Here is a 21,023-nt window from a genome sequence, read left to right as displayed (position 1 = left end):
TATACACATTCTCCATCTGAGAGTGAAGAATTCTGAAAATGTGAGGTCAAATTACAGTCCAATTGCCACCAGTGCAAACTGCCCCACCCACCCCACCTGTCAATCTTGAAACAATGGTCTCAACCAATCAACTGTGCCATGGATTATTTTTTAGAATTCTTTGGCTTATTTTAGTCTATATTTAAAAGTAAAAATGGAGAAACATGGTAAAAGTCATAGAAGTTCCATTAAAGTTGTTAGCCTACTTCTCTAGTCTCGCTGCATTTTAGCATCTGGACTAGGCAGCCAGCATCTCAGAGACTGCCCAAGGGCCCCAGGTGATCCTGCAGTCCCACCCGGCTTGAGAGCCCCTGTGTGTGAACGAACAGTTCTTAACTATCAGCTGAATGTGGTTCTTCGATCTGAGGGGCCTGGAATGTTTAGTAGAGACAATAACAAACCACACATTCATTTTTATTCCCCTTCAAATTATAGTTTCTGTGGGTCGGTTGGTAAAGAACAGTTTAGGTTTTCTCATTTAGTCTTGTTGAGAAGTACGGTACAATCACTACAAACCCCTCCATCAAGTGAGGTATGACCTGTGATGAGTGTCAGTCTCATGCTAGGGGCTGTGACGTATTATAGGAGGTTGTCGTTAAAGTGCTGGCTTTCATCTTTGTTTTGTGATGAACTTCAAAACAAACAGACCCAAAAGAATATATACATTTCAGGATTCCCTAAAATAAAATTTCTTTTCCTCCAAGGTATTTGAATCTTTGGTTTACTTAACGTTACATCGCTAAACTGTGTTTTACGAATACTGTTAACAGCTGGAAAACATCTGGATCACTTAAAAAACCCTGAAGAATTCTTAAGGTTGAAATAAACTTGTAAAGGCATTCTCATGGTTCCTATATCAAAGGACTGCCACTTAATGGGAATCTTAAAGGCCAGGAGGACTGGTTCTAGGTGGGACAGAAGGACAGGTTAGATTGGCAGTACATGGGGGATATATGTACACAAGGGACTCAAAGTGTAGCTGAGAAAAAAAAGCGAGTGTTGCTCAGAGGAACAGAGTCACAAATGAAACTCTGATCATCGAATCAAGTGTTCAGCCAGACTAAAGCATCTCCTGTCTTGCCCTGGGCCAACTTCCCTCCCACCAAGGACACCTCACATATTTAAGGATCCAGTGCAAGATGGAATTGCAGGACCCCTCTTTCAAAATTATTAAGAATTTCAAGCAGGGCCTTCAGCCAAACACAGAGGCCTTCTGAGAGCAGGACCCCCAGGGACCACATGAACCTCAGGCCCATGAAGCCAGCTCTGCCATTCCATCTCAGAAAGGGGACAGCAACTCTCCTGCCAAGCACACTTTTAGTAGGGGACTCTGGCTGTATGTCCACAACTAGCCAGGGCACTCTGATTTTATTGATAGGAATGAATTCCACATAGTATTTCATGTTACAAGAACCAAATAAAAATAGTTATAAAATACACTTAATATCTTTGAAAAATAACATGTTTTTTATTTTCTTTTAGACACCATTTAACTATGAAAACTATTTCATTGGCTACATCTCAGTGGCATTATTAAATCCAGATAAAAATATCTGACCCTAGGGGCACCTGGGTGGCTCAGTGGGTTAAGCCGCTGCCTTCGGCTCAGGTCATGATCTCAGGGTCCTGGGATTGAGTCCCACATCGGGCTCTCTGCTCAGCAGGGAGCCTGCTTCCCTCTCTCTCTCTCTGCCTGACTCTCCGTCTACTTGTGATTTCTCTCTGTCAAATAAATAAATAAAATCTTAAAAAAAAAATATCTGACCCAATAAATGGTGCTTACTTTTCACGTTCAAGGAGATGCCAGTGCGTGTGCACAGAATGAGCCAGAGTGACAGTGTGGGGTGGGGGGCAGAATGAAGGGAGGCTAAGGGGCATGGGGAGAAGAAGGGAGGGAGGAAGAGAGAGACAAAGAGACAGACAGACATGGGGAGAGAGAAAAGCACCCAAAAGAAGGTAGAACAAGTCTCCTGAAGGCCATGTGACCCCTTCTCTCAGAAATTTTTAGGCTATAACCGCCATTTCAACCATTCTCACTAATGTACCTTCTTACCTTTAGCGGCATTTCAAGTAAGGCATAATTCCTTTTCAAAATTTGGGACTTAGTCTTTTCTGTTAACTTCCTAGGTGTGAGTCTTGGTTACAGATTATTCTAAAAAGTTGTGATTTAAGTCTCAGATACTGTTTTTTAGCTAGGGCTTCATTCCCCCCACCCCCAATTTGGGGGTGGATTGATAATTTAATGAACACTGTGATACATTTCCTGGCCTTAGGACATAAAAGTATAATTTTGAGGAGAATGAAAATATTTTAAGTAAAATCTTGGACAAATTTATGACATATAAGGTTAAAAGACTAGAAACAGAAGATCACAGTGGCAATATACAGAGATTGTTGGATTATTGTTACGTACAAACACATGTATGTTAATTCAAATTCTGGAATCCTTTGCATTTAAAATATGCCTTGCATCATCCCTTTACAGCGAAGTTCTTTTAACTAGACTTACCTTGACAAAAAAATAACACACAGGGGCAGTGTTGAAAAGAAGAAGGCTTTTTACCCTATCCTGGCCTGAGCAAGTGAAATCCGCACACCTTTGGGCTATGACATCTGTAGGCCACCTGGCTTAGCCTGTTTGCAGCACTCCCCAGAGTGGTTCCTCCTCCTCTCTTCTTCTTCTTCTTTTTTTTAATTTATGAAGATGACCAAATTAGAATCAGGTGTTCCAACTTCTTCACTTTCAAAATATATTACCACCCAAACATTGAACTCCACTTCCTAATTTCTTTAGCTTTGTCAAGTGAATCATCAATACAAATTTTTTGAGGGGCTGTTAAAACTTTACATTGTAATTCAGATTTGTGATTTCTGTATGATCAGTTCTGAAAGCTGCTATTAAAACCACTATGTACAGAGAAAAAAATTTGCATGTGTATATATATATTAAATATATTTTATAAGTTACAAAATAAATAACACTAAAAACAAATGTCAAATTGTTAAGTTCCACTTTGCTGGCCTCTGTCTTTTAAATAAAAATAGGTATTTTTATAATTATGAATTTAGACTTTTTTCTCCCCTAGATTTTTTGAGCATTCACCAAGAACTCTCCAATATTATAAATACAGAACCAAGAACTCTGGATTTCCATCATTCATGTTCTACAGCACAGAATTCTCATTAAATTTCAGTAGACAAATCAATAGAGCTTCTCTTCCATCCTCTTCATAGTCTATGAAGATTTTTGTGATATATTATATAGCATTTTCAGTGATTAAATATAGTTTTCAAAAAAATAATAAATCTCTGGATGACTGAATGTTAAGATAATAAAGTAGAGCATTTCTCTTAGTTAATATCTTTAATATTTCTCATGTAGAATATACTATTTTTTCTCCACCAAAATAACAATGTATGCGGAGTCAGAAACATTAATGATTCTAAAAGCACTTCTGAAATCTTAGAGCAGTATCACTACTCTAGTAATACTTGTAATAAAATTAAAATAATCTTAAACATTTCCATAAAGAAATTAGAGGAACCAAGATCCTTGATTTTCCCCCAGGGATGAGAATACCCATACACAATCCCAGAAGCCTCCTTTTTGTTATATCGGGCAATGGGAAAAGTTTGCATCAGAGTGGAATTTAATTCACTCTTTTGGGCTCTAGCAATATCCTCGGCGGGTATTAGACAAAGTTCACTTAACAACACCGTTTCCCCCAAATATTCCAGAAGATTCTACAAAAACTATTAGATACTCATTTCTAGTTCTGGAGAACTAAATGAGTTACCTCTTGGTGGAATTACCCAGATGGTTTATCCCAGAGATTTTTTTCCTCTAGGACATATCTCATCTCACAAGGAAGAGCTGCTCTGCTGTCAGAGCATTTAAGCCTCTGTATTTCTAGGACATAAAAGTCTACACTGAGATGGAATTAGATTCTTAGGTTGGAAAAGCAGAGAAACAGATGAAGGGAAATCTGGAATTAAAGCCAACAAAAATCTGCAAAATGTGTAGTAGTTGTTTTACTTCCTCTCAGATGGAACCCTTGCTTGCTGTCTTCTTTCGTGGAAATGCAAGTCCCCCAGCACAGGGTTACCAGCGGGCATCCAAAAATGTGCCTCCCCAAACTAAGAGCGAGCGGAAAACTCTGTTGTGCCCCTGTGGAGGTGAAGGCCTCCAACACTTCTTCCTCTTCCAGCAGCACCAGCACTGTCCCTCAAGACTGGGCCAAACACGGCTATGTCTGATCCTTTTCTTGAACTTCTTGTAATCGTTTCTCTAGACGATCCAACTTGGCAAGATTTTCCTGCAGCAGTTTGCTGTCTGGAACCAGCTGTAAGGCTCTCTCATAATAAGCTCTTGCAGACACATAGTTTCCCTGTGGGGAAAAAGAGAGACGGCAATTATAGTCTGACCCATCAGAACGCTCTTGGAGAATGGGGAGACTAAGAGACAGACCTTCTCGCCCAGTTTAACAGGAATGTCCTCAGAAGGAAACCCCGTCTGCATGGGTAATTTTATCCTTATCTTTTGGTGCTTTTGGAGAATGCATTTGTTTTAAGTACCAGGCCAGCTGGAGAATGTGAAGGATAAGAGTTACACCGTAAGGTGAAATGGCAGAAAAACAGATTTTCAATTCTACTGATGTATGGTATGAGGCTATCATTTCATAGGGCTCTCGTGGGGTTGGTACTATTCCTTAGTAATCAAATGGAGTCATGGCTAGAGATGGGGGGTGGGGGGAAAAAGAGGGAGGGAGGAAAGGGAGGGATGTTTGTGGAAAAATTCAAAAGTAGTGATGATTAAATAGTTTAGAATCTGCTAGACCTATTTAGTGGTGGAAGTATTTTAATATCCAACTAACACGGAAGCAATATTTGCCTAATATGGGCTTTAATGTAAACATAAGTTTTTATAAAGTGAAAAGAACTGATAAGAATATGGAGTCAAATTTACCTAAGGTGTGTGACAATATGAACCTGCTGGATCCTCTTAAAGCAGAAAAGAAGGCATAGCACCCCTGACCTGCTCAAGATACCTGTCACCACCCTCTGTTGGCCCCCATCTGCTTTGTTCCATGGCTTTCTAACTGGAAATGACGTGTGCCTGTTCCAGATGGTTCCAGACAAATTAGTCATAATTATTGTTTTCCAGGCCCTTTTCTGCTACGAATTTTACCTTCCTTATTTGGTTCACCCTTTTTCACATCTGTGTCCTGCCACGTCTCAGAACTCTGAGTGTTAAGAGTTCTCTTCATTTCCCCCCTTTTCAATTTGCTCTATTTTATTCTCCATTACAGCTCCATGCGGACAAAAACCACTTACTCTCTGAATTCCCATCACAATTTAAAATAGCATCTCTAAGTGAGAGTTCTATGTAGCAACCAGTAACTAATATTTACTGAATGCTTAACTATCCTCCAAAAGAGCTAATGCGTGTTAAGAGCTCAGAGAGGCTGACACAGAGTGAGTCCTCAGTCCAATGCTACCATTGTTGTCATTATTAAACAACCATCCAGGGTTGAGTAAACACCATCCCTTTATTACAGTACTCATTTGTCATACTGGTAAAAAGGAGAGTAGAAATGACAGAAAAGGAAATTGTAACTTTGGGAATCCAGGCTCCGACACATGCACAAATCAGAAAACATTTCTGATCATTAGCCCTGATTCTCATAAGAGGCTAAACAGAATTCTGAAGAGGTGAGACCCTGGATTTGCTTTATTCAATTGTTATTATTTTTCATCAACTCTAGCATTTATCTTCCAAGTATCTTATGATTTTTACTAGGCTTAACACACATGTGCAGACAACTGAGTGCTCTCAAAATATGTTTATATTACAGCTGACTTTGCAATTTTTCTGCTGAGAGTCTTCTCTGAATGTAGGCCTCAGCCTGATGCCTTGGCATTTCCTTCTCTGATTATCAGCTTTCTTTGTCCTTTCATGTAAAATCTACTGCTAGAGTTATCTTCTCTCCCTCAAATTGATCTTTACTTGATTAAACTGGAAGCCTTGTTTTTCTTTTTTTTTTAAATTATATCCCTTGATTCAGTGTCTCCAGTTCTGAGATGCTAAGATAGGGAATCTGAATTACCTAATTTCTAAAAATGTGCTATCTAACTCCACATGGCTATTTAAGCTTCCATCAATTACGGTAAATTAAGAATTCAGTTGCTCGGTTGTACTAACCACATTTCAAGGGCTCAACATGTACATGGGCTAGTGGCTGCTGCCTGTGACAGTGCAGCTATAGAACGCTTCTGACACCATGGAGAGTTCCATACAATGCCACTCAAGAAAATGCACATACAGCAGTACTGAAAATAGTACTTTGTGGTGTGGTCCAGTTGATAGAACTCTTTGATTATAAAGAATGTATTTTAGCCTTTTTGGTCCATCCATTTCATCCTTTATGAAGCTTCATTATAATTATCTTTTATTATCAAGCAGTATAAGAAAGAGACAACTCCCTTCTCATCTCTTCATGCCATGACCTGGCAAAGCCTTATTCCAACTTGCAACCTTACCACAGCCCTCGGTACCCTAAGTTTCACCTGGGCTCAGGGAAGGAGAGAAGCCTGGAAAGAGCTAATACCACCTGATACACACACTACCTGGCAGTGCAAAGAGAAAGATAATGACCTCTCTCTCTTCAGGACCTCATAATAATCTTGCATCCTAATGGTACCATCTAAATGACCATATCCAAACCATGTGCCCGGTCTATATACTTATTCTGGATTGTATCATAATGAATTTACTGTATTAGATGATTTTTCAATTACAAACATAGCAATTTAATACTGTTCAGCCTAATTCATGATGTTTGCAAAGATGAAAAACTGCATAAACTAATTTTTAATCAGTGTGTTCATTACATTTCAAAATAATACACGCAATAGATCCTTCTTCAATCTCCAGATACCTTTTCAGGGAAAGTACCTCTAAATTTAAAGCAATGGATTCGCTCGTTAATCTGAGAATTCAATGAATGAACTATTCTCCTTGTATTTCCAGACTTTTTGGAAAAGTCTTGAGTGTACTTACTGTACTTTTTTTTTTCAGATTTTATTTATTTTATTTGACAGACAGAGATCTCAAGCAGGCAGAGAGGCAGGCAGAAAGAGAGAGGGGGAAGCAGGCTCCCTGCTGAGCAGAGAGCCCGATGTGGGGCTCGATCCCAGGACCCTGGGATCCTGACCTGAGCCGAAGGCAGAGGCTTTAACCACTGAGCCACCCAGGTGCCCCATACTTACTGTACTTTTTAAAAAAAGATTTATTGGGCGCCTGGGTGGCTCACTGGGTTAAGCCGCTGCCTTCGGCTCAGGTCATGATCTCAGGGTCCTGGGATCGAGGCCCGCATCGGGCTCTCTGCTCAGCAGGAAGCCTGCTTCCCTCTCTCTCTGCCTGCCTCTCCATCTACTTGTGATTTCTCTCTGTCAAATAAATAAATAAAATCTTTAAAAAAAAAAAAAGATTTGTGTGTGTGTGTGAGAGAGAGAGAGAGAGAGAGAGAGAGAATGAGCAGAAGGAGCGGAGGAGAGGGAAAGAGAATCCCAAGCAGACTCCATGCTGAGCTCTGAGCCCAACATGGGACTCGATCTCATAACCCCAAGTTGAAACGAGTCAGCTGCTTAACCAACTTCACCACTCAGGTGTTCCTATTTATTGTACTTTTTAAACTAACAACTGAACCCCACTGCTTTAAATGCAGGCCCATGTCATCTAAAAACATATTGAACATATTATTTTAAAATATAACTATTTAATATATTAATTAAATATTTAATATTACGTTACTTTTCTTTCTCTTTCTATCTCTCCCTCTTCCTTCCTTCCTTCCTCCCTCCCTCTTTCTTTCTTTAATTTTTTAAAAAATATTTTTAATTTTATCTATTTATTTGACAGAGAGAGAGAGAGAGATTGGAAGGGAGAGGTAGAAGCAGACTTCCCCCATAAGCGGGGAGCTGGATGCTGAACTCGATCCCAGGACCCTGGGATCAACCGACTGAGCCACCCAGGTGTCCCCTTTCTTTCTGGTATTTTTTTCCAATGTGATTTATGATCACATTTATTTATTTATTCCATGTGATTTATGATCAAGCTTAAGTAAGTTCATATTGCTAGACACCATAGGAGATGATTGAGATCAGAGCTCAGGTTATTCTGCTCTGATAAATGTCCCGTTTATTCCTCTATTAGAGCACAATTCTCAGTCACATTATCCCCTTCCAGCTATGTAATCACAAGTTACCTTTCTGTCTTGTTGTGTTTCTGAGAGTGACCAGTTTCCACTTAATAGTAAATCCTACTGGGCTTTTATTTAAATGCTAATCACTATATTACTGTTTTAATATAAAGACTGATAGAAGCCTGAAAATAGGTTAGCTAAATAAGAGCGATCCTTTAAAAACATGTCAGACCATGGCATCTCTCTGCTCAGAGTCCTCTAAGGACCCCAGCTCATTCAGCATGGCATAAAAGTCAAAAACCCTGCAATCCCCTTTAAGGCTCTGCATGATCCTGTCCTGTGACTTAACTCTGACTCCGGCTTCTACCATTTCATCTTACTTGCCTCCTCCCTGTTCTTCAAACAGCAGGTACTCTCATACCCCAGGACCATTGCATATGTTCTTTCCCTGTTTTGCCACATGGCTTTTCCCCTTCAGGTCTCTACTCAAAATCACTTTTTAAAGTGAGGCCTTCCCTATTTGTGACGACGTGGATGGAACTAGAGGGTATTATGCTTAGCAAAATAAGTCAATCGGAGAAAGGCAACTATCATATGATCTCCCTGATATGAGGAAGTGGAAATGCAACATTGGGGGTTGGGAGGGTAGGAAAAGAATAAATGAAACAAGATGGGATTGGGAGGGAGACAAACCATAAGCGACTCTTAATCTCACAAAACAAATTGAGGGTTGCTGGAGGGAGGGGGGTAGGGAGAGGGTGGTGGGGTTATGGACATTGGGGAGGGTAAGGGCTATGATGAGTGCTGTGACGTGTGTAAACCTGGCAATTCAGATCTGTACCCCTGGGGCTAATAATACATTATATGTTTATAAAAAAAAATAAAAAAATAATTTAAAAAAATAAATAAAAAATAAAGTAGACCTTCCCTAACCACCTTAATTTTAAATTTCAGCCCTTACTCCACGGTACTTCCTATCCCCATTCTCTTTTTTCTCCATAACACTATGATATATTTTACAAATAGATGTATGTATGGATGTGTTTATTTATTTTTTGCCTGTCTCTTTTACTAAATGTTAGCTCCATGAAGACAGAAAGTTCTGTCTTACTTATTTAGTGTTCTATTCCCAGTGCCTGAAGAAAGAGTACCTGGCCCATCACATGCACATCACATGTTAAATGAATGGATGAATGAATGAATGATAGCGAGTCTTTGAGTTCATTACTTATAGGCAGCAGCCTTCCCAAGGGTCATTTTTGATGATTCACTCAAAGATAGCTTTTCCTTTTGGAAAAACAAAAAAACCCACAAATAAACAACCTTGCATTCGAGTAAATGATTAGGGAGTAAAAGATACATTAGGTACAGGAAATAATAAAGTAATATTTAAAGTAACACTGTACTCTTGACCATGAGTTAAGCTGTAGGACAATGAGGTTCAGGAAGCCCCAACAAGGGGCAGATTTTATTTGCTGTATGATGATACCTCTCTTAGGTACACATGGTTTTCTTTATGTTCAATAAAATCATGGAATATAATTTGTATAGACTTAGTTTTCAAATGACTTCATGATATTCAATATCTGGATAAAACAAAGTGAACATAATCTGTGCTGATTTCCCTTTTAAACATATAAGGTTTTTGGTCTTTAAATAATTCAAAGAGGGAATTAACAATACTTTTCTCAATCTTTTGAGAGAAGACAGAAAGAGAAAATGGAAAGATAAAACCAGATCCCTTGGAAATGAATTATTCTCCTACCTTGATGTGTTCGATTCCACCCATGTTCATCCAGGCCTGTGCTTGATCTGGATTTAGCTCCACAGCAGCTTTGTAGCTCTAAATATACAAGAAACATTTTCAGGTTGAGAAAGGAGAACCCACGTTTAATGCTACAGGACTGTGGAAATCACTTTCTTCCTATGTGAGAATGTAAACGGTTAACACAATGAAACCAGACACTACTAGCTCACATGTGTTCCCGTTTATTTCAGTTATGTTTCAAAACTGATGACTGGGAAGTGGAGGAAACCGAAATGTGTAATTTGTTCACAGAGACTGAGGATGCCCTCAGGGAATCCAGGTGATTTTATTATAGTGCAGCATTTCTCACTGGCCTTGACCCGCAAGAAAACTCTTTTGGATTTTTTGCTATAAATGGAGTTTGTAAGAATATACTTTTTCAATGATCACAGAATCTTTTAGAATCTTTTCCTATGTAGCTCAGCCCTTTCACAGTATCACTGGCCGGGTTCTTCAGCCTATACCGAAATCCTTGCAGTGACAGGATGCTCATTCCTTCCTTGAGGACATCTATCTTCCTAGGGGATAGTTTCAATCATTAAAAAGCCTTCCTTTATCTTCTGCCACAGGTCTTCATATGTCTCAAGAGAATTAGTTCTCTCTCAAATATCTCTTTTGGTCTGGAAATGTGTATCCCATTAAATGTAGCATCTGTGAGGCATACTGGTAATATTTTTTTTTTAAGATTTTATTTATTTATTTGACAGAGAGAGAGAGATCACAAGTAGGCAGAGAGGCAGGCAGAGAAAGAAAGGGAGAAGCAGGCTCTCTGCTGAGCAGAGAGCCCGATGCAGGGCTTGATCCCAGGACGCTGAGATCATGACCTGAGCCGAAGGCAGAGGCTTAACCCACTCAGCCACCCAGGTGCCCCAATACTGGTAATATTTTGCATGTTGTTTTATATCACCACTGGGTCTTAATTTAAGAGTGGTCACCTTAAATAAAGCTAATGGCTATGAGTGTTGCTTTCAATTACAAAGCTAAGTATCTGTGTGTCTATTTTAATGCTCTTTGCTATTTTCACTGATGAACAGCTTCATAAAGTAAACAGAATCTGGTCCATCCCTCCTCCTGTTTTAAGAGAAACAAGCTTATTATAACAAGAACCTACACTTCTAAAGAGCTGGTAAAATAAACCTGAAGAATGTGTCTCTTAGGTTAATTTATATCAACAGAGGGTAGGGTAGAAATTAAGAAACTGGATTCAAATCCCAGCTCCATCTCTTACCCTCTGTGACCTTGAACAAGTTACATAACCTCTGAGTCTAAGTTTATAAAACTATAAAATGGAGACAATGACCATAGATTTCTTATATGACTATTGAGAAGATCAAATTACTTAATATGTGTAAATCATAAATAAAAATGCTACTCATAGCCCTATTCCTATCTGTCATAGATCTAGCCACTTTATTTATTAATTGATTGGTTGATTGATTTTAAGTAGACTTCACACCCAGTGTGGAGCCCAATGTGGAGCTTGAACTCACAACCCTGTGATCAAGAATTGAGCTGAGATCAAGAGTTGGACGCTTAACTGACTGAGCCACCCAAGCACCCAAATCTAGTCCCTTTAAAATGATTATCTGATTTATAGTTAAAGCAACTAGAAAATACATTTGTTTTCAATACAATGTATAAGATATAGATACCAGATATCTTCATAATTAAATTACATATTCATGAAATTGTCATTTTAAAATGCTCACATGTTACGGTATTGAAAATGTTCACAGGGCAAGGGGGTCTGGGCAGCTCAGTTAATTAGGTGTCTGACCCTTGATTTCAGCTCAGGTCATGATCTCAGGGTCTTGCGATTGAGTCTCTGTGCTCAAGGGGTTGTCTGCTTCTCCTCTCCCTCTCTCTTTGCCCTTCCCCTTGCTTGAGCACTCTCTCTCTCTAAAATACATAAAACTTTTTTTAAAATGTTCACAGGGCACAGAAAAATATGCAATTTCCCCTTCAAATATGTCACTTTTAAGAGTTTATGTTCAAGTTAGTTTTCCCAAATATCTTTACCTGTTTCTGAATATTTTGAAAGTCACTGTTTGTTTTCAGAATCAATAATATCATTTAAAATTTTACTTTTCACATATTATATTTAGTGTAATTTTATGACTTCATTAATTCTACCTTGTGGCTTTACGAGAAATGCTTGGTATTTCTATAACATTTTTATTTGTTTGGAATATCTTTTTGATTTCAAACTACGTATAAATTTTATGAGAACTGTTAATACTGAACGCCTCTAAGACACAGGGCATTATGTTTTAGAACATGGAAGGAAGCAGTCCCTTTATACAAAAAGTCCAATCTAACTGGGGAACAGGCACTGTGCACAGAGGATTGGGGGCAGGGTTCAGGGAAGGAGGAGAGAATAGGGAGAGTAAAAAGATGCCTAACAATACAATGTAATATATGATACTTTCAAATGACTTGTAGAAATGGTATATGTAAAAGTTCACAGGAAGCAAGGATACTGGGAGAAAGCAAGATCCAGATGGGCTTCCAGAGGGAGGAAGACTATGTGTTACTGGATGAGAGGGAATCTTGTGAGGAATTGGGGGGATGTGTGGAAATGTCAAAGCTATTTAGATACTCGTCTAGATGGACTAGAGGGTTACTGCCGGCCAAAAGAGAGAGTGAGAGACTAACTGAGGGAATAATGTGGCATTGCTTCAAACATCCAAGTTAAAGGCGATAATTCAGAAAATAATGCAGAGATACTGCAGATCTCTGAATAGTTAAAAAGATAGTCAATTATACAAACTAAACGTGTAACATCATGGCCACTAATCAAAAAATTCACTCCATAAATATGCCAGTGATCTTAAATTTTACTATATATGCTTCAGTAAAGATTGAGTACTAATTTTAATCTCTTAATTTAACAACATCATTTGATAAAGTGTTTATACCTCAAAAGCTTTATCCAGAAGATTCTGCTCTCTTAGTTGGTTTCCTTTTGTGAAAAAAAGTTCAGATACAACTTTTGGGTCCTTTGGTTTCAGCTGGAGAGCCTTGTCGATAGCATCAAGTGCCTGCCAACAGGTTTGAAAGGAAGACAGAATGTAGATGAGATGAAGAAAAACTAACTTAAAAGATAACATTTATACTTTTTGTCCTTAAGTATTAGCTGGTGCGGTAAATGACAATCAAAACACATTCTTCATTCTCTCTGATATTCTCACTGAGAAATAATGTGGCCCTGACAAAATAATTTTCCTATACTCCAGGGTTTCCATTTACACTGTGACAATGACATGTCCCTGACCAGTTCACAGGGAAGTCAGTGATAAAGATGAAAAAAAACAAGACCTGGGGTCAGGTGATTTACCCTGCCTGTGTCCATCTGGACCACTCCAAACACAGCCTCCTCTTAGGTCCCTGGTACCCACTCTGCTCCCCCAGCACCCACTGCCCCACTCCCTGCAGCTAGGGATCCTTCAGAGCACAAATTCCACCATGTTGCTCTTCTTCTTAAAAGCCCAAGGCTTCTCCAAGGATAAAAAATAAAACCTTTGCCCTGGTCCTGAACCCTGTGGGGTGTTGTCTCCAGCAAACTCTGTGGCCGTTATCTTATACAGTGCCCTGCTCCCTTTATGCCCATCCCTCAGATTTGCCATTTGCTGCTGCCACAGGGCCTTTGCATATACTTTAACTGGCCTGCAATGCTTTTCACTGCCCCCCTTCATCTAGTAACACCTATTTATCATTCAGCATTAACCTTCATATCACTCCACAGGGAACCTAACCTTTCAGATCACTCAGGTCCCTGGTAACACGCTTGTTAGGACCATGACACTTCATGACATTACTGAGCATAGCTATAATTCTACATTTGTTTTTGATTGCTTGTTTAATCTTGGTTTCCTCTTCTTCTATAAACTCCATTGGGACAAAGGTGATTTTTTTGGTTTTTCTTATACTACTTTATTCCTGGTACCTACCACAGAGGCTGGCATATATAAGGCATTCCATAAGTATTTACTGAATCGCTCCATAAATTCAAGTCACATAACTTTTCAAATGGAGATAAACAATAATAGTTGAAATACAAGGTCACTGACCTGTATAAAGACTGCTATAAGAATTCTATAAATAATGTATTTGAAGGAACATAGAATATGATGAAACATACAAATGTTAGTCTATATCTAGTTAGGTGAAAACAAATTGAGATACTATCACATAAAATCTTTAGACCAAAAATGAACCAAGAAAGTATTGTTTCAAGGGGACATACTAGGATTTGGGGGTAACTGTGAAAAGCATCCGTAAGATAGGATATGCCAATGGATGACATTCAAGATTGCTCAGCCTCATAAATGTACAAACTGGAGAATCATTCAGGCACACCTCATCATTTTCTACCTGTGAATCCAAACAATTCCAGTGTGCTCCCTACCTTGTCATGGAGCTCCTGCTTGCTGTAGATTGCTGACAACAGGCGGTAGCACTCAAGGCATCCGGTCTCTTCTGACACAATGTGGTTGGTCATCTTCTCAGCTTCTTTTGTCTGACCCATCACAGCCAAAACCTGAGCCTGCAAAACCACATTGAACTGGCTTAGGAGACACTGGTATCACCTCATCAAACAAAGCATTTCTGAAGACAGGCATTCCAGAGACACTCCAGAAAAAAAAATGCTTAGCATCTATTTGCAACTCAGAGAATTCCCGCAGTGTACAGGTGTAAAATTTTGTTTGTTTATTTATTTATTTCAGCATATGCATGCACTGTGTGTGAATAGCAGGGACACCAAAGACATCAACAAAATGACTTTTTACAAAATTCAACTATCTCAAAAGAAATGATTTCATATGGTTTCAACAGGATGTCATGTTTACAAAAAGATAACAAGTTTGATTTATTGCAGATCTAAAGAAGAGTAACAAAAATGCACATTTCCAAAAACTGAAATTAAAAATATTGCTGATTATTAATTTCTTCAATTTGAGAACCATACTCTAGCTATGTTAGAGAATGCCCTTGTTCTTAGGACTATATGCTTAAATATTTAGAAATAAAGGGCGGGGCGCCTGGGTGGCTCAGTTGGTTACGCATGTGCCTTCGGCTCAGGTCATGACCTCAGGGTACTGGGATTGAGCCCCGCATCTCCCTCTCCCTGTCAAATAAATAAAATCTTAAAAAAAAAAAAAGAAAGAAGGGCATGAGATCTGTAACTTTTGTATGGCTCACAAAAAAAATTAAACATATTAATACTAAGCAACTGCACACATAAATATGCACATATGTGGATGCATATACACATGCATACATGATAAATTCATCAAAAAGCTAAAAATGGATAGATCTGGGTGAAATGGGATACATGAGCTATTCAGTAAATCAAAAACTTAAAAAACTTTTTTGGTGTATATGTCTTTGGTGAATGGCTCCCACACTGGCTATATGGGTATTCAGAAAATGGATCTATGGTAGTGTTCTAGTTGTAATTCTGGGGCTTCTGACCCAGCTCCCTGCACGGCACACTGCATGCATGTCCAGCTCATCTCTTTTGCCAACGCACTCACCAGGGCCAGGCGGAGCTCCCTTTGAGAAGGTTCTAGTGCCGCGGCTTCCCGGTAAATCTGCAGAGCCTCGTCATACCGGCCTGTGTTATAATATAGCGCTCCCAAAGGTGATAATAGCTCTGCTTTGCGTGCCACCTGCAGGGCCCTGAGTTTTAAGAAAGGTGAACTGAAATTCTCATAGGTACATTCTGAAAGCTCGAAACGCACGTTTAAGGAGGACGGTCCTTGGTTTGAGACTCTCCAACCCGGTCTCTGTTTTTATAATCAAGAAGACTGTTTTTAAAACAGTCTTGCCACCCTCTAACTATAAGAATGTCTCTAGTGACCTCACCATATGGAGACTGAGCTCCAAGGATCTTTCCCACTGATGGTGATAGGCTGGTTCCCATGCATGCACGGTCTGCTCCCCATATCCATTTTCAAAACTGCTATTTGTGGTGGGGGCTGTAGTCCGCAGCCTCAGAAAACAATTCCAGTCTTGGTTCTAACCAAGGTTCTAACTTGCTGTTCTAACCATCCCTTAAGACACCATTTAGTATTTGATATTAGTCTCTTTGGAGAGGAGAATCTGGGTTGCCCGAATTGGCAAAATCGGTTACTATTCTAAAAGCATGTCTGTTCCGATGACATAAAAATTGGAAGGGTGACTACTAAGGTCTTTGGGCAACTTACAAAGTGAAGAAAAGGAAATTTACCGTTTGTACCATTCTTCAGCGGCACTGTTGTCTCCCAAGGACCTGTAGAGCCTCCCCAGATTCACCATGGCCACGTGATGACTTGGGCTGAGTGTAATGGCCTGTTGGTAATGGGCCACTGCCTTCTCTGGAGAGCCTGTAGCCAGGGGTGGTTGGTGAGAGCAGAGCACATCTTAATTATACAACACACGAGGCTCTTCAATTTCTCTTCTGATGTATATCATTCTTCTTCTTATTACTGAGTCATACCATCAATTATTCAGTTTGTAAATAAGCTTGCATTTTGGCTTCGTCTCCTTGCCACTGTGTAGCTTTGGATCATTTTACTATTCATTCCCAGTTCCAAGGAAATTAATAATTAAAAAAAAAAAGCAATAAAACCTAAAATCTGCTTTTTTCTTAATGTCTAACATTTTAGCCCAAGTGTTTTCTGGCCTTTGCCCTAGCTAATATGATGTTTTGAGATTATCAGTGACTGTTGTTTATACAAGATACTGTTACTTCTCATTATATGAAAAAACAGATAGGCTATTATAGAAAAAAAAAAAAAAACTGTCCTGAAACTATTTCTAAGCGTTGGTTTCAATTACTTTACCACAACACAGTAATCAGGGCACTGCTTTATCTTTTTTAAAATCAGACATCTTTGTTAAATGGTATTTATGTAAGGGGACTTTTTAAAAAAAGTCATAATGCCACCTTGCATTTGTTTTAAAGATTTATTTGTTTATTTATTTGACAGAGATTATAAGTAGGCAGTGAGGCAGGCAGAGAGAGAGGGGGAAGCGCCCGATGCAGGGCTTGATCCCAGGAACCTGGGATCATGACCTGAGCCGAAGGTAGAGGCTTTAACCCACTGAGCCACCCAGGCACCCCACCACCTTGCATTTGTTTAATGCATTATACAGCTTAAAATATTTTAATTAAATGATCTTTACAAGTTTTTTTTTTTTTAAGATTTTATTTATTTATTTGACAGACAGAGATCACAAGCAGGCAGAGAAGCAGGCAGAGATAGAGGAGGAAGCAGGCTCCTTGCTGAGCAGAGAGCCCGATGCGGGGCTTGATCCCACGACCCTGGGATCATGACCTGAGATGAAGGCAGAGGCTTTAACCCACTGAGCCACCCAGGCACCCCATCTTTATAGGTATTTTTGACACAATTTAGCTGCCTTTAAAGAAAAAAAAAAGATTAATTAATTAATTAATTAATTTGAGAGAGAGAGAGCGAGTGAGCGCGTGCGCGCATGAGCATATGAGCTGGGGGAAGAGCAGAGGGAGAGGGAGAAGCGGACTCTGCACTGAGCATGGAGTCCAGTGTGGGGCTTGATCTCAGGATGCTGAGATCATGACCTGAGTTGAAATCAAGAGTTGGCCACTTAACCTCCTGGGCCACCCAGGTGCCCCTATTTAGATGCCTTTTGCAACCCTTTAGCTGTGTCTTGATACTTAAGAGGTATTAAAAAATATATCAAGGTATTGCTTTAAAGCTATAGACACTAAAGTGTAAAGGGCACTTAAGAGACCTGACAAAAATCCCAGGGCAACTGAGGATGAAGACCAGAACTAGAATCAAGCTTCTGGTGAGATTCCCCAAAGAAGCTTCCTCGTGAAATTACATCTAAGTGACTGAACTATAGAACGGTCTGAAGTTCTAGATGAAATGGAATGTTTATGACCTGCAGACACGTTCTCAAGTGCACCTTCTTTGAATGGATGTCTGCACCATAAAGATTTTATGTCTGTGTAGATCTATGTACAGTTCACTGGTAATAGGGAGAATTTCTACCAGTACAAAATACATGACTATGAAGGAAGTGACAGGAAGATATACAGGATAGCCAGTGGGATTTTTAGGGGAGCAGCATTGTTTATTGTTGAGGTAGAAGGAAGAGGGAAGACCAGATCAACAGGGGGTCTCTTCCAGTTTTTTTATCTTCAGGACACCTAATGTATTCGTGTGTTGCTAAGAAACCAGCAGGTGGCACTACAAAACAATTTTACGTGTAAATATAAGGGGCATTTCCTAGGAGTTTTGGAATGTAAATTTACATTCTATTAAACAGAAAAGTTTCAGATATACTAGAAAATAAAAACCCATTTGAGTATTCATACTGACAAAATAATTAAAATAATTTTATCACAAGGCAGATAGCCTAACAGTCAACAAGAATAGAACGGTGCTTTTGTATTAAATTCAACTACCTTTTGATTCCTTATAAGTATTCAAAGCGTGCCAAAAGTAGATGGGACACAAATCATAAAGAAAACAGAATCCCTGCCCAGTAAAGTTTTGCATTAAATAAGATGGAGTAAGTATATTTTATATAGCACCTGTCATGTAAGAGCACTCTATCAATAATAATAATATAGTTTCTGTAATCTACATCAAGTAAAGAATGATGGAACAATTCTGGAGCCTTTTTAAAATCAGACATAAAGAAGTATTTTCCATCTGCTGGTAAGTAGATTCAGAGGCAAGCCGTGTATCATTGCTGAGGACCGTTTCATCATCATAGATTTATGGACTTGTCTAAATGATACTCAAAAACCTGCTACTCATTAAATCAGCAAGTATTCTGATATGTGGGGAGTTCTTCTGAGTGCTATATAAACTGGGTGGATTTTACTGAGCCGAACTTGAAAACTTAGAGAAATGATAGCCCCATGGTACAATGGGATGGTCAACGGTGTGAGTTTCCTGCCAAGCCCAGTGAATGTTACTTAAGAGAAATCATTTGGGTGGTTGCCATTTTGTTTGATAGATAGTATTATCTCATCTCAATGGAACAGATTCTCTTTAATTTCACTCACCAGTATCAACTAAGAAAACCCCATAGTTGTTGTGTAAGTCTGAGCTGTCTGGACAGTTCTTTATTCCAGCCAGGTATATCTCCTCAGCCTCCTTAAATCTCTCCTTTAAAAGAGAACAAAGGAGAATAAATGAGAAAGTTCAAAACAACAACAACAACAATAAACTGAACAACAGAATAGGAAAAGTAAGAAACCAATTTACTGAGCATCTATTATGTAACAGGCACCAAGATCAAACACTACATATTTTGAATTAAAGTCAGTGCCAATGGCACAAATTCCTACAGTTCATATCCATTCCTATTTAGTTCCTTTAGGGCAAACAAGCAGATATTTACTAAGAAAGGACATCTAGAAGGATTTGCCCTGCAATTGGAAAAAGCCTCAAATAGTTGTTTGACTGGTATGCTCTCCACCCCAGTAACTCTGTGTGAAAATGAGTGACAGACACATCCACAGAGGAATATCTTGAGAGGTGACAATCTGGGAGCCAAGGAGGCCCGGGACATCCATCTAACAGCTGCACTTAGCAGAGCTAACGCTCTCTTTACACACACTGCATGGTTTATTTGGGGAGGTTTTTGAGGAAAGGAGGAGACTGATGCCAATTACAGGAGGGACTGGCCTTGACCTTTCTTTAATCAAAGTAGTTCTAGGGTCCACCCAACTGTGTGCTGCTTCTTTTAGTCAACCTGTGTTTTCATTTCCTCCAATAGGAATATACGTCCATATCCTCCAATAGGAATATACGTCTCTCCAAAGGCAGACCTCCAACTCTTACTACTGTGGCAAGGCCCAGATCAACTGCCACATCTTCCTAATTGTCCTGCTCTTCTTCTAAAGATTTGCTTTAGCACACTAGTAATTCTGAACTAGCTATTAGGTACATTTTTCACAGGGTTACACATTTTTTCACAATATAGAAGGTAAAACCTACTTAATGAATCAAAGCTACCCAGGTCCTAACAATTACTCATGAGTAAACAATTTCACAGTTTCCTGGTACTGCTGGGAAGGTCAGGTAAAAGGAAATAATCAGGCATAAAGCACACAGCAACTTTTCCTTTAATATGCTCTGAGGGTAGGCATTTTCCATAATTTTATCACATTTACTACTATTAAGTATTCAACCAGACACACACAAAGGGCATGTACAGCATTAATTTTCTCAGATGTGACCCCTTTGGCTTGTGAATAAAAATGCACTGAGCCTTGTGTTATAAGCCAAAGAGCCTCCATTCGATTTGACCCAGAAAAGTAAAGACACTTGACTCTTTGTGAAGGACCACTGTCATTTCTTTGAAACTTTATTTACTTATTTGTTTATTTGAGAGAGAGAGAGAGAAAGCACATGTGCACAAGCGTGCAAACATGAGTTGGTGGGGGGGAGAGAATCTTCAAGCAGACTGCATTCCAGAGCCTGACGACGCAGTGCTCGATCCTACATCTCCAAGATTATGACCTGAGCTGAAATCAAGAGTTACTTAATGAAGAGACACTTAATGAATTATGCTGCTCAGGTGCCCCTAAGGCCATCTCTTTGAATCCACACATTTAAGTGCCATTTAGGAAACAAGATGTAGTTTGAATTTGGCAAATTTCACCTATTTGAATTACAAAGCCACAGTCCAGCGAAAATGGAGATCCATGTTTCTAAAAAGTATATGTATTTTCGATTGCCAAACAGAGTCTAATTTAGGAAAATTAAAGAATAAAAATCTCAAATCTCAAAATAATCTTTCAATCTATTAAAGGGAAGAAAAACTTTATGAAGCTATCATTCACTGTAGGACCAACAAATTTGTGTATGTGTGTTTAGAGATAGGCAGGACACTAATTATTAAGACTCTAATCATATTAATAGCTATCAAGTACCACTGCATACTTCTCATTTACTCATTCACTGAGGACATGTTTACTGCAAGGC

At 39.1% G+C, this 21,023-nt stretch overlaps 1 protein-coding gene across 3 annotated transcripts in view; it reads right to left on the bottom strand.

The window, feature by feature from the left end:
• Positions 1–3,388: 3,388 nt before the first annotated feature.
• The window catches only part of TMTC1 (transmembrane O-mannosyltransferase targeting cadherins 1), a 256,320-nt gene continuing 238,685 nt past the window's right edge, over positions 3,389–21,023 (bottom strand). For all 3 annotated transcript variants that reach the window (XM_044228523.1, XM_044228522.1, XM_044228524.1), the window contains 7 exons: positions 19,097–19,199; positions 16,283–16,418; positions 15,588–15,732; positions 14,459–14,596; positions 12,969–13,091; positions 10,009–10,086; positions 3,389–4,427 (listed from right to left, as the gene is read on the bottom strand). In XM_044228523.1, the coding sequence (XP_044084458.1) occupies positions 4,287–4,427; positions 10,009–10,086; positions 12,969–13,091; positions 14,459–14,596; positions 15,588–15,732; positions 16,283–16,418; positions 19,097–19,199 (864 nt within the window). In that variant the 3' untranslated portion in view covers positions 3,389–4,286. The remainder of the gene's footprint in view (positions 4,428–10,008; positions 10,087–12,968; positions 13,092–14,458; positions 14,597–15,587; positions 15,733–16,282; positions 16,419–19,096; positions 19,200–21,023) is intronic.

Source organism: Neovison vison, chromosome 12 (assembly GCF_020171115.1).
Source record: "Neovison vison isolate M4711 chromosome 12, ASM_NN_V1, whole genome shotgun sequence".
Lineage (NCBI taxonomy): Eukaryota > Metazoa > Chordata > Mammalia > Carnivora > Mustelidae > Neogale > Neogale vison.
The sequence above is the reverse complement of the archived record's forward strand: the minus strand, read 5'-3'. Positions and strand labels throughout refer to the sequence as shown.